We start from the raw sequence: 13,446 nt of genomic DNA on the forward strand, positions 1-13,446 counted from the left end.
AAAAGTCTGATGATACAAAAGTGCTTGTATTTTTTCCTGGCTCATCTGTCCATCTGTTTGATTTCCTGGGGTGACAAGCAGTATCAGAGGTTGTTGATCGGAGGGGAAAAAATCCTGCCCTTAGAGGAGCGCATCTGTAGCCCTGACAATAACCCTCATCTCCAGGAAGTTTCCGGCGGCTGCCGTGTGCGCATAGACTCCTCTCAGCCGAAACGCTGCGAGGAAACAAACCCCGCTGTTCTGAAAAGAAACCCACGCTAAGAATTTGCAGCACCTGTTTCTCGCAGCTCCCTAAGCATGTGCTGTTCCTGACAAAGGGCATTTTGGTAACGGCTCGGTCATGTGCGAAGTTCAGCGCTGGTGGCATTGCCACCTTCCAGGGGAACCTCTAACATCCCCCAAGGTGCCAACGCTCACGTTGTCCCGGGAGGGACGTGCCCCCCCGCAGCAACCCACCCCCCCAGACGGAACAAAACGGGGAAAGCCACAACTGGGTGGCCTTGCCGTTTGTCGCGATTAAGGCCATGGAGGTTAATGCACGCTTCTGTGGGGGAGCTGGGTCTCTGCAGAGCGCTCCGCGGAACCTCCACCGCAGCCGTCTGACCCACCGAACTTTTTCTCTGCCGGGAGGGAGACGGGCCCGATTCCCCGCACGAACTCCCGCGCTACCGGCGTCCCCGACTCCTGGCTTTGCTTCTTCCACGCAAGAAACCTCCCACCCTCTGACGCCTCCACCGGGACTCCCAGGCCCTGCAGCCCGTGGGGGGGGGGGGGAGCATGGGGCAACCCCCCCTCCTTTTTTCCCCAGCGCACCGCCGCTCGGGGACGCGGCTCCGACACCGCCCCCCCCCCCGACAGCGCGGCCGGGGCTCTGCCCCGCCGGCAGCAGCAGCAGCAGCCGCCGCCCCCCGGTGCCGCCCCCCCCCTCCTTCCCCCGCACCGCGGGTGGCTGCGCGGGCGGAGCGGCCGCATGGAGGGGCCGCGCCGAGCCGGGCCATGGAGCACCACCTGCGGCGGCTGAGGCAGGAGCTGGTAAGGGGGCGGGCGGGGGGGGGGTCCCGGGGTCCCCTCGCCGGGGTCCGGACCGCGGTGGCCGGTGTCTGTGCGGTGCGCGGAGCCCGAGCTCTGCGGGGCTCGGCTCTTTCTTTTGGGGGGGGGGGGTGCGGGACAGCGGCCCCCGCCGCGGGAGGGGAAGGGCAGGTCCCGGGCACGGCCGGTGTCCGCCTGGCCGGGGGGAGCTCGGGGTCCCCCCGCAGGCTGTGTGTGTCCCCCCCACCCCGCTCCCCTCATGTCTGCGTCGCCCCGAGTCGGGCGGCAGGGCTCAGGCTCCCAGCGCCGGTCCGTCGGTCGGTCGGATGCCGCCGGTCCGTTCGTCTGCGAGAGGGAAGACGGGGACGGGGACGGGGCCGGGACGGGGCGGGGGGGCTCCGGCGGCTTTGAAGAAAAGATGCCAGCGAGGATCGGAAATCAAAGAAACATTGGCAGAAATCGCCGATCAGAATAAGTTTACGGGTATCAAAGTGATGCGAACGGAGCGTGCGCTTGCCACCTCCGAAAATACTACTTCTTTAATAGGAAACCCTTTGTCATAAATCAGCGCTGTTTTCTCCCTCCTCCCGCTCCCGTTCAGACGGGAACCTCACTCGCTGAACTTGCTGGGGCTTGTCCGCAAGCCAGAGGCACTGCTGGTGCACTGGGGCTTGCTGGGGGCGGGTTGGTAGGGAGAGCGGACCCTTCCAAAATAGGGTTCTGGCGCTCGGGAGGGCTGGCTGGCTGGGGAGTCTTGCGTTGTTCAGATAAATAGATAGTGAGAACAAAAGGGGAAGACAAGGCAGGGCAGAAACGGGTGGGTGAAGTTTCTCATGCACAAAAGCTTCCCGGTTCAGGGCTTAATAGGACGTTGTTTTCAGCTGGTATTTGTGCTAGCCGGAGTTTTACAGAACGGGCTCATACACAGTATTGCTATCCTGCCCGCGTTACGGGAAACGTTTCGCGTGTAAGCAACACCACTGGAGTCAATACAGAGACACCCAAAGTTACAGCTGTGCCCAGGGCAGGCCAGGGACTCGCCGGTGCTCCTGCAGATGGGACGTGGCATGTGAAGCCGGGGTTTTACTCCCAATAAATGTGGCAGCAATGACATTTAACCTGCTAGCGTTACCCGTGTTGCCCTAGCAAGCAGAGGAGCTGGACGACAAACTAAAACAAAGGAAAACGAGAGTCACTAGTGTACTGTACACTGGGTGCGATGAATGAAATGCAAACTGTAAACCAGGATATGTGTGTTATAATCTGGAAGATCTTTAAAATCTGAACGAGTTGGAAGGTGGGATGGGTAAAAAGAGTAACTTTCAAAAGAGCGTGCTTAGAATAAGGTTCCTAAATCTGTGTTTTGTCTTCTAAACAAATCAGTTTCAGTATCTGAGCAGTATTTTTTATAGAAGCCTAAACATTGCACCTTTACTTGTGAGTCTAAAACATGCCTATTTTGTAGGACACAACATAACTTCTGAAGAATTTGAATATATTCGAAAGGAAGGCAGATCCCTCACAATGTGAAAACCAAAAAATACTTAAAATGAGAAAATTCTGGTCTTGTTCATACCCCTGCTATAATGCAGTAATGTATTTTTTTGAATTGTAAAAAGGTGCCAATTTTTATTATATTGATAAACCAAGACCTTAGCCTGGCAAAGATTTATGTATATACTTGGCTTAAAAAACTGGGAAGGGGAGTTGTCACCTTCAGTAGGACTACTGTCCCCCCCTCCCCCTTTTTTTGTTGTTGCTTAAAAACTTACTTCGACAACAAATTCTCAGGGTATCAGAGTGCAGTCTTGGAGCTGTTGTGAGCACAGGCGTGCCAGGACAGCCCGCAGAGTGACAGCTGGAGAGACCCTCTGCCTTACAGCACGCCGTCAGAAACAATTCCTTTCATCAGCAACTTAAGTGAGCTGCAGAGTGCATTTAGTGAAGGTAGGAGGACTGTCTTAATTAAAACAACCATAAATGATATCCTGAGCAATAACATCTTTTAAAAATCAATACTTTCAAGATAGCCTGGAATTAAAATAGATTAATGTTTCTTTAAAGACCAGCAAGCAGTGCGATAGACAGCTGGGACCATCTGCATTGAATGGTGAGTGGGAACTGAACCTCTTGACCCTGCTTCTTTGCCACTTTCTTCATTACTGGGCAGGTCATGCCTCCAGACATTAAATGCACCAGAACCAAGAATCATGCAGGAGGAATGGTGGGAAGGACTTGGCCAGATCGAGACAATGAGCCACCCCGTGTGCAGCTGAACGGGAATCCAGTTCCAGGGCATCACTGCAAACTTGGAAACACAGTGGTTTGCATTATGTCCAAGGAGCAGCTCCAGTCGGGTGGGAGGGAGCAGGGTCGTGCAGGCGTGTTCTGCAAAAATGCCCAGTTTGAGGAACCAGGCTGGCTGAGGCTGGTCGAGGCTGGTCTGTGTAACACATGAAAGCTAGAGGCCATTCGATTAGCAGAAGTTTAGTTTGTCTCAGTGGAAACTCCTGCAGCCTTTGGCTGGTTTTGAGGAGGGGATTGTCTCAAAAAAAGAGCGGATGTTGGCACAGCTCCCCGTTCCCAAGGAAGGGTTATCTTCAAGTCCAGCTCTATCACCCACCAGTGTGGGCTTCAAGGATTCCAGCTCTGATTTTTCTTTCTTCTGCTTTGTGTATTAAAAAGATATTTAAATAATTGTGGGCTTGGTTTGGCCTGCTGGTATGGCCCAGCATTTCAACACACAGCCTATGCATTGAGATCACACCATGCTTTGCCAGGCAAGTCACAGATGAGCGTGGGTCTGGGCGTGCTTGCACCGGTCTTCGCATCTCCCCTGGGAAAGCTCTGCCATGGCTCCCAAGGGTGAATCTGACCCATTTCGGTCAATGAGAGATCTCCTATTCCAATCGCATGTTTTCCATTGTAAGCTGATAGTTTCTGGCATGTGTGGTGTCCCTTTGATTGGAATTCATTCAGAAGCTTTCACGTGCAAATGCTTCACAGCCAGGAGAGCCTCAGCTGACACAGCCATTCATCCCAACTGGGTGTGGGATCGGGGGGCTCTGCAGTCGGACTGATTGCTGGGGTCTTCATCCCGGTGCTGTGGAGCCATTTTGGACAAGCCGTGCCAGCTCTCTGCACCTCAGTCTCTGTTTGCCGAAAACACAGAAGACCTTGTTCCCCTCCTGTGGAAAGGCCCTGGAGATTTGTGGACGCAGTGTGGTTTGCAAGAATATGCGGTGCTGGTTTGTAAGCCTGGCATGGAATAAGTCATGCTTCTCCACCCCTTCTGTCACCTGTCCTTCATATGGCAGTTGTGAAATGAGCCACAGAGCTTACGAATCTTCCATTAATGCAATTAATACCAATCCTAAAAGTCCTCTTGACTTTATTGGCTGGATTCAGAGTCTGCAAACATCATTCTGAGGCACAGAAATATGATGTCTGCTTTCCAAGTTACAGAATGTTATCTCAGCTGAAAAAATCAGATTTAACAAGAATTATCTTGCTCAGGGATTAGCAGAGAGGAATTTCATTTCCGTATCTCACGCTGCAGATGGCATTACCTCCGTAAACTTTCTGACACAGGGATTGTTTGCATTTATACATAGTAACATCAGCATACGTACCATGGGATTGAGGTTTTGAGGCTCTTCTACAATAAGAATAAATCACTTACTATCTAGCTAGGGACTGGCGAGTTCATGGGGTAGATTTATCTTACACTTGGGGTTTGTACGGCTGTAACAGGCGAGGGGTCACAGTCAAGTTAGCTGTAGTTGTAACTTTACTTTGCATGTTTCGGTCTTTCTTGAGGAATCCAGGATATTTCTGGGTTTTCTGTTGCTTTTTTCTAGGAGGAAAAGTATTAAAGTAGGTATTTAAAACAAACCGTCCCACTCTGACTTGAACTTTTGAATGTTCTCCCTGCACATTCATCATAAATGCATCAAATTATTGAGTTTGATAGAGTCCGACTCCCTTCTTACATTAATTTATGTCCTGGTAGACAATGTTTCTTGCTATGAATATCTTGCAGGAATAGAACATTTGGTCTGAGTGAAAAATACAGCCAATTATTTTTACTCTTTGTCTCACGCTGGGTCCTATTCTGGTAACTGTGTCATACTTGAAAAGGAGTCTGCTGTGTTTTCATTACTGCTATTTCTGAAGGGGCAGCTCTTGTGATTTGCAGCAGAGTAAGGCATAAATGACAGACCTCAAGGTCTAACGTCACTCTAACAGGTGGGAACACACAGCTCCATTTGTATCTTTGCTGATAGAATGGTCCCTTTAAGGATGGCTTTGCCCATCGCTGCAGGAGGTAACATTAGAAACTTGGGTGGTTATTGCAGACTCTTGTTCCTTGGTGTTGCCTTAAGAGAAGGTGCAAAGGAGTAACTTGACAGGAGATGTCCTGTCACATATAACCTGGGGAGAGAAGAAGCAGTCGTGGGCTTTGTCCACTTGTTTGTCTCCAGAGAAGACTCCTAAAGATGATGGTGGATTCTTTTAGACTCCCAGCTGCATATATTCAGGAACGTTAAAGACCAGATCCCCCAGTAAACCAGACCACTGGGCTGAAAATCAACACTTTTAACCATCATCTTCAATGGTCAGTCTGTACCTTGAGGCTTGTAGTCTCTCTTATCCCTAGGTCATGAATAAAAGTCTGAAGGGTGGAGTTCTCTTTCGTCCATTTATTTCCTCGTTGTAGAGAATTGATTTTCTAATTTGCCTTTAAACGTAGCAAGTGTGATTGGGAAGCACAGAACAATATCATTGCAATGGAAAGGAAGGCAATTGAGTAAGGAAGATGGTTAATTGAGTGATGTGAACCATGTCTTTCATGGTTAACATCTGTTTAAGATCTATTCGAACTGTGGGGAAAAAAATGTTTGGTAAAGTTTCAGCATCCTTCCTCTTTCAGATAAATTGTGAGCTCACAGTTAACATCCTCGTTTATGCCTAAAATACTCTGCAAAGACAAGAGGTAGAAAAGAGACTTGAAATTCTTGTGATAAAAGGACAAAAAGGAGATTGCAGGGAAGAAAAAGAAAGGTGCAACATCAAGCTGGAAAGCAGCTCTCCGTGAGCTGTGCAGCGTGCTCTGAAGAGTTATGCCCAGCCACAATTGCAGGCTTGTTGAAGATTAATCTAGTTAGTGACCCAAAGGAAAACACAGAAACAATATGATCAGCTCAGCAGTTCTAAAATAATTTTGGTCTCTATTATGTCATCCTCTTTAAAGACCAATTGTTTGTTGCTGGTTCTGTTGCCTATCAGCACTATTATTAAGAACTGCTATTTGCCATTTGTTCTTTCCTGTCCTCTTAGCAATAACTTCCTCTCTTTGCATTTCTTTTACCTAAGAGCTGGACATCTGTCTTCCTCCTCATTACAACAAACACACTCAGAGCTCTTCTTTTCAGTTCTCTGTGCTCAGCTGAAAGCCATGGTGTGTTAGCAGGCTTTTTCCTTTTCTCCCATCAGCATCACAAAGCTGCTGCAGTCCTGGGCAGGCCAGATGTGCGGATGTGCTGGGAATACAGACAGCTGTGGCTCGAGGGGATTGATGGGAACTGAATTCTGAGAAATTGGTGAACGTAGGTGCTAATAGGAAAACATTAGTACCCAAAGTGGGTTAAAAAAGTTACTTATTTACCTGTGAAGTGGGAAGTGACAAGCAAAATCTCCCTTATTCGTGGTCGCAGGTGTTTGGTTTTGAATTTGCTAAAATGCCAGTAACTGCTGGAGGATGTTCCTTGGGGCAAGTTGTCCTCCTGCTGTGTTAATCAGTGGTGGAAGATCATTGATTTATAGACTGTGTAAACCAATAGCAGTTGTAGTTCTGGGAATAAGTATTTTGAGGAAATCATTAAAAAGGCATGGCTTACAAAGCGATTGATACCTTTGCTACTCAAAATGGTAGATTTCCAATGTAAAAAACCTCCATATTTGAACTCTGCCGGTTTTGCAAGATGTTCATGGTTTGTTGGGGTTTTTTCCCCCCTCACACTGAATATTCCTTGCTGATCATTTGAAAGTGCTTGAAAAGCTTTTGAATTTTGCCCTTCAGTTTTCAATGTTCAGGGTGATTGTAGTTTAAGCAAGCTTTGCTTTGGAGAATCATTTAGCCAGAGCTGCCTTGTCCATGCCTTCACAGGAAGATTGATCTGGAGGTAATACCTTACTGCTGGAGAAGAAACGTTTAACATCACGCACCGAGTCCCAACCACTGAAGTGGAACACGCGCATCACAACCAACTCGGTGCTCAGCCCTGTGCATACTTGTCTTGCTATAAAAGGCATCTGCGTTGGCTTGTTCAGAATTAGACTAAAACTTTTTCATGCCAATTTTTAGGGACTGCGAAAGTTTCAGAAAAAGTAATGAGATGCAATTTGAGGTACTTGATTTTTACCTGTTTTATAAATTTAAACATCTGCAAGTTGTCGTAGTTCTAATTTGGCTTTTCTTGGAAGCAGAGGTGCCAAACAACCACTTGTATTGAAGCACAAAGTGTCTCAAATTAGACACCCAGAGTCCCTTGAAATGCTGGCGTATTTGCGCACCTCGAGCAGAGACCAGCAGGTATGAGAAGGGAGGATGCTGATGAGCAAGCTCTGTGCTAGACCCAAAGTTTTGTAATGAATGCCGTTTCCCCTGCACTCTGCTCTGCAGCATGGCTGAGCGTGGGGCTGATTCAACAACAGGTTTGGGATTTAGAGCTCACAAACATGCACAAGACAGAACATCTCCTGATGCCCCATGGTGGCCAGCTTACATAATGTCACTTGCATAACCCCTGCAAGTACAGTCAGGGTCTCTCTCCACGCCAAATTAAGGCTCTCTGGGGCTTTGTGTCACATTCACGCTCTGTTTGAAATTGCACTTTAGTTCATCACAAATTCCAGTTCCTTCTACGTGAAGCGTGTGACCACAGAGCCAGCGAGGCTGCAGTGGTTGTCCATTCAGCCTTGAGTTCCCATCACTTTGCAGTCAGAGCATCTGTTTGGCTTCCAGCCCAATCTGCTGGATTATGCACAGAAACTTTTTGTCCTCCCAGCAGCCCGGATAGTTCAATCTTGAACCTTCACCGGGGTGGTGGTCTCTCTTCTGTGGGAGATTGTTCCTTTTCTGAAGAGTCTCAGAGAAGCCAGTCTGAACTTGGGAGAACTGAGATCTTCTTGGCAAAGCAGAGAGAGTGGCTGTTAGACACGGAGGAAGAAACTTTTTTTTTTTTCCTCCAGAGTTTTCTCTCCAAGGTGAGGACTCTTAATTACCTCAGGGTAATTACTAGTGGATGAAATCCAAGCCCCTTCTGCAGGCTGCAGAAGTCAGTGACTTCACTTTGGGCTGGGTTTCACTCACTCTTCAGTTCTGTAAAAGACTGAACAGATACCATGAAAAGCAAAAGCTAAAGTAGAGGGGGAGTTGTCTGCTGTTTGTTTTAACTTGCACAACCCAAAGTTTTAGCAGTGTTTGCAAGAAGAGCTAAAAGCCTCAGGATCTTTAAAATTATCTTGCTGATGGTGGGAATCACATGGCCAGAGGGACACCAAGGCTAAGTCCAGAGGGCAGGATTCGTCCCACCCCAAAGCAGGTTGCTGAAACCGGACAGACAAGTCATGTCCCGAAAGCCCCCGTTTCTCCCCCTCTGCTGCGAGGGGGACGGCTCAGCCCAGCCCTCGGCGCCGGCAGCGCTGGGCATCAGGGGAGAAGTGTCCAAGGCTTGTAGTCATTCATGGGAAAGCGTTTCCACTGACGAAAACATCTCCACTCCTTCTCCAGTGGCTCGGGCTCGCCAGGCTGGTGCTGGTGCCAGGTTTGGCAGAACAAGCTCATTTGTTCAGAAGGAAAAGTGCTGGAGCCTGAGCGTTCGGGGCTCAGGTCTTTTCTTGTCAGGGGGAGACGGGATCTGCCCATGAGAAACGACCACACTGACGATAAATGCTGCCTATGAAATTTTAATGCTTAATAGGGCCTCGCTGGATGAGGTATGCATTGTAATGATACCACCCATCATGGGGGAGTTAATTGAATCAATGAGGTGAACAGCAGAGCCGTCCAGCATATGCCGAGGGTTTGATCAGCCCAGTCATTACCGCGGGACCTCGTCACTCACCACGGCGTGATTACAGCGCTGCGCCGGCCAGGGGATTTGGTGGGAAGTGGCCAATGAGGGGCCAAGCTGGCTCCAAATCCAGCTTTTTGCAAAGCCCCAGATAAAACAGACTTCCATTAATAAGGCGAGAAAGGTTAGGACAAGAAGCATTACAGCAAATCTGGAGAGGTAAGGTGATAGTTTTGTCTGAGGCTTGTAGAGCATATGGCCCCAGCTTTTGTACGGGTAACCCAAGAGCTTGGTTAGTCTGTAAGTGGGGCATTATTTGCATGTCTACAGAAGTAGAGGTTTATTTGCTGATGGTAAAAAATTAGATAGCTGGAGACACTTGATAGTGTAATCAGGAAGCTAAACACAGATTTTCCGTATCTTCACAGCTTGTGTGTTCTTTCTGGGTGATAAATAAGTTTCTTGGGAGTGAAGCTATGAAAAATGATCATAACCTGCCAGCTAGTTTTAGGTTCTGGGGTTTGAAATGGAGATTTGTGGTCAGAAACTGTTGAGGAGCTTTCCGCTTATGGAGCTAGATTGTTACAGAGGATCCAATTTTTTGATGACTGCTCTTTCTCACTGGTCAGATCCACATACAGAAATGGAAATAGAGCAAGTAATTGTACTAACTTAGTTAAAATGAAGGAGATGTAAAAAAGTAAACCTTGATCACGTAAAGCTGAACGTAAGATGCATCCGTCCTTTTTCACCCGAAGCTTGAGATCTATTTCTGTGCAAAAATTGTGACGAGCCTTTTAAACTGTTTATGACAGTGTAGGCTGAAGCTTTTCCTAGACAGTGGTAATCTCTTCTGCAAACCACCTTACATCAATGTGACAAGTCTTCACCTCCAGCCCTGCCATCCCCTGCTGTTCTTCCCCTCTCCTTCCCATTCCCCACTCCCCCTCCCTGCTAAAAAAAAAAAAAAAAAGTGGCAGCTGTTGGAAAGTATAGCCCATTTGTTTTATGATGCCGCTTTGGGAATATGATCCAGATCCTACATGAGAGAGAGAAAGCAACAGAGCGAAAGAGTGGAGGGGGGAGTTTAGAAGCTCTGGAAAATAGCTTGCTTATTTTAAGTCTAGTATAGAAAGTTAAATCTTTATAGCAAGGTTCAGGGATGAAGCAGAACTGCTACTAAAGGCTCTAGCTTGGGAACCAAAGGGATTGCTAGTTTAACGTAAGTAATTTTTGAGTCTGTTGGTTGGTTTGTACAAAATTTCAAGTGCATTGAAGTGTCTTTGATTGTCCTGTAATGAGGGTATTAAGATCTGAAGACATGTTATATAGTAACAATGAGATTCTTAATAGGGTTTATTTTTAATTTACTTTAGCACTTTAGGTAAAGAAGCAAGGTTCTTTGTGGAAGGTACTTCTGTTCATTATTCTGACTCCTGATTGCAGTTAGTTACAGGGCACAAAAGACACAAAAGCAGAAGAATATGCTAAGACTGGTGGCAGCCAGAACCATTCATAGTTCTACACCTTGGATTTGTGCCAAGCAATTAATGGAAATTCAAACTATTTATTTTTGTTGTCAGGTCAAAAAAATCCACTCCTCCTGTCAGCTCCTCTTATTCCTGGAGGGAAACTCCTAGAAAAATCTAAGAAAAATCCAATTGCTCTTCCATGAAATGGATGTAGTACAGGTAGGATGCATCTAAAATGTAGTCAGTAGGATGAGGTGATGTTTCAGAAAGCTGCTCATCCCAGCTCTCCTGCCCTTTGGTCAAAATTTTCTTGCTCGCTCCTGGGGACACTGACGCGATCTCTGCTTCCTTCCCTCCACAGCTATCCATGAAGGAGGTTGGAGACGGGCTGCACGAGCAGATGAACTGCATGATGGGTGCACTGCAGGAGCTGAAACTCCTCCAGGTCCAGACAGCTTTGGAGCAGTTGGACATCTCGGGGAGCCGGAGCACCGTTTCTGGCATTGAGCAGCACCAGTGCTGCCGAAGCAGCAGCGACGTGCCCAGGACCCGGCAGGACGAGGGGCTGCGGGGGGAGGCATCGGTGGAGGAGCACGGCCCCACGTCCCTCACTTGTGCCGTGCCGCGGCCGGTGGGTTTGTCCCATCCCGTTGCGCTCCCGGCGGGCGGCCACCTTAAAGACACCCCCTCCTCCTTCAGGAGCCTCCATGATGAGGATGTTTGTCACCCAAAAGGACCTTCCTCCGCGTCGATCAGAGCGGAGCACGTCCGCCCAAGGACATTCAAGCCCAGTAGCCAGGGCACAGCTGGGGGCTGGCCAGCATGCCAGGAGTGCCCAGGGTGCGATGACGGCCATGACTGGACATCCTCCCTAATGTCCCAGAGCAGGAATCGGCAGCCGCTGGTGCTGGGGGATAACATCTTTGCAGACTTGGTTGGGAACTGGTTGGATCTGCCAGAGCTGGATAAGAAGGGGGAAAAGAACGAGGGGTCGCTGTCCATGAGCAGATCCCAGGAGCTCTGCAGGAAGTTCTCCCTCACAGCCAACATCTTCAAGAAGTTCCTGAGGAGCGTTCGGCCAGACCGAGACAGGCTTCTCAAGGAGAAACCTTGCTGGCTTCCGCCTGAAGACAAACAGCCCAAAATTTCTAAGAGACCCAAAAAGATGAACAAACTCAAGGGGACATTTTACTTCCCACTTCATGGGAACATCCAGAACCATCACAGCAAAGCGGAGAGGTGCCCGAAGGCAGAAAGCAACGGCGAGAAACCCAAAGTTGGCACCAAGAAAGTCCACGATACCATAGACTACACGCAGTCTGGGTTTGACATCAATACAGCTGTTTGGGTCTGAGCTCGTCGGTGTTCTCTGCTCTGCCGAGCATTTGTTCCACACCGGGGAGGACCCGGAGGCCATGCACTTCTTTTCAGGAGACCCCTGAGCTCTCAACATGGACTGAGATGAGAGAGGAGTCCTCTGCAAAACATGCTGTGGGCTTCCGTCGCCTGCAAGTGGCATTTTCCAGAGAACTACAGCTTCAGGGGCAGTCCGAGCAGCAGCTGACACAGCCCCATGTGGGGAGACTTTTGGGGACTGATATTTGCAAAAATAATCAGAATCTTTAGCAGCTTTAGGGTGAGTGGTGCCATGGACGACCAGCTCCTGGAGCCCAGCTTAAGATAGCCACTTCAGGCCCATTCCATCATCTCTAGTTAAAATAGCTGCAGCACAAAATTCACTGTGTGCATGTGTGTGTATGAGTGTGCAAATATATATATAGTTTGTTTTTTTTTTAAAAAATCTATTCCTGCTTGTGTGCACTTAAAACTGGCTTATAAACCAGGCAATTCAAGCATTGTACCTGAAGCACTTGTTATTTAAGTTGAAAGAAATAAGTTTGAATTTATAAGACTTAATTGCTAAGTGGGGGCGTTGAACCCCAGCTTTGTTGTAGTTCAGCTGCGGGGTTTTCCCCGTAAACTGCATCTCCACTGTGCTCCCAGCATCTCTCCTTCCCCTGCCAGTTAAACCAGTAGGACACAAGGCTCTTTTCATGGAAATTTGTGACCCTCAAGCTCTCAGCAGGTTTTCCTTCTCTCCCCATGCCCTTCTCCCCACAGTTTGCACCAGATGCAGTGTTGCAAAAGTTTATTGTTGAGGTTGCACCAAGTTACAAAGTTGCAACAGACGTTTATTGTTGTTGTTTCCTATTGCTGTTGTGTACAAACCTCATCTTGACAGAACCAAGTTCTTCAGTGTCCGGCTCTCCAAGAGTTACCAATAAAGTGACATCAGTCTCCAGCACGCTCCAGGGCCGACTCCATCCCGGGGCGACCCTCAGTCCTGCTTTTCTCCAGGGCAGAAGCTGTTGGGTTTTCACCGTCATGAAAACTCGGCCGAGTAGGCACGAAAGGCTCGGCTGGCAGGGGTCGGAGCCGGGAGCGCACGCGGTTTGTGTCAGCCTGTTCCCAGCGGGGACTGGGGAGTTTGGGGAGCGGCCAGGAGAGTTTCCATTCAAGGAGAGGTTATAAATCATAGCAGGGATAATAGCTGCAGCCGGGTTCCCTGCCAGGGTCCCAGCGCTGCCCTGGAGGCACGTCCCACTGCAGCCCATGCACGTTCCCGAGAGCCTTCGGGTAACACTTCAACGTCCATCTTCCTCCCCCAGCACCGGGAAAAGGCGGAGGGAGAAATGTTTGGGGGAGAAACCGCTGCTGAGGGAAGGGCCTCAGAGCCGTGCAGTCCCTGGCTCGTGGGGGGGGACGAGCCCACGCGGGTCCTGCCGCAGCCTCCTGCCCCGCTGTGGGTCTTCTCCGTCTCTGGGAGTTAAATGTGATCGAGGCAAGTTCCCGGCAGCTCCCTGAGC

At 49.0% G+C, this 13,446-nt stretch overlaps 1 protein-coding gene across 5 annotated transcripts; it reads left to right on the forward strand.

Annotated features, from left to right (window-relative positions):
* Positions 1–859: 859 nt before the first annotated feature.
* INKA2 (inka box actin regulator 2) lies at positions 860–12,432 on the forward strand. Of its 5 annotated transcripts, XM_075055383.1 has the most exons (3): positions 10,141–10,329; positions 10,691–10,798; positions 10,941–12,432. In XM_075055383.1, the coding sequence occupies exons 2-3, from the start codon at positions 10,784–10,786 to the stop codon at positions 11,931–11,933; spliced, it is 1,008 nt and encodes a 335-aa protein (XP_074911484.1). In that variant the 5' UTR covers positions 10,141–10,329; positions 10,691–10,783; the 3' UTR covers positions 11,934–12,432. The 5 variants fall into 5 exon arrangements, with proteins under 5 accessions (XP_074911482.1, XP_074911486.1, XP_074911484.1 ...); XM_075055381.1 differs by lacking the exons at positions 10,141–10,329; positions 10,691–10,798 and adding an exon at positions 860–1,032; XM_075055385.1 differs by lacking the exons at positions 10,141–10,329; positions 10,691–10,798 and adding an exon at positions 2,892–2,976.
* The last annotated feature ends 1,014 nt before the right edge of the window (positions 12,433–13,446 follow it).

This window comes from Buteo buteo, chromosome 23 (assembly GCF_964188355.1).
Source record: "Buteo buteo chromosome 23, bButBut1.hap1.1, whole genome shotgun sequence".
In the NCBI taxonomy this organism is placed as follows: Eukaryota; Metazoa; Chordata; class Aves; order Accipitriformes; family Accipitridae; genus Buteo; species Buteo buteo.

What these genes read in the sequence shown, in the direction of transcription:
- INKA2 (XM_075055381.1), top strand. Translation starts at nt 997, where the DNA reads ATGGAGCACCACCTGCGGCGGCTGAGGCAGGAGCTG. An exon ending in GGCGGCTGAGGCAGGAGCTG is followed by an intron (nt 1,033 to 10,940) that starts GTAAGGGGGCGG and finishes TTCCCTCCACAG; the next exon opens with CTATCCATGAAGGAGGTTGG.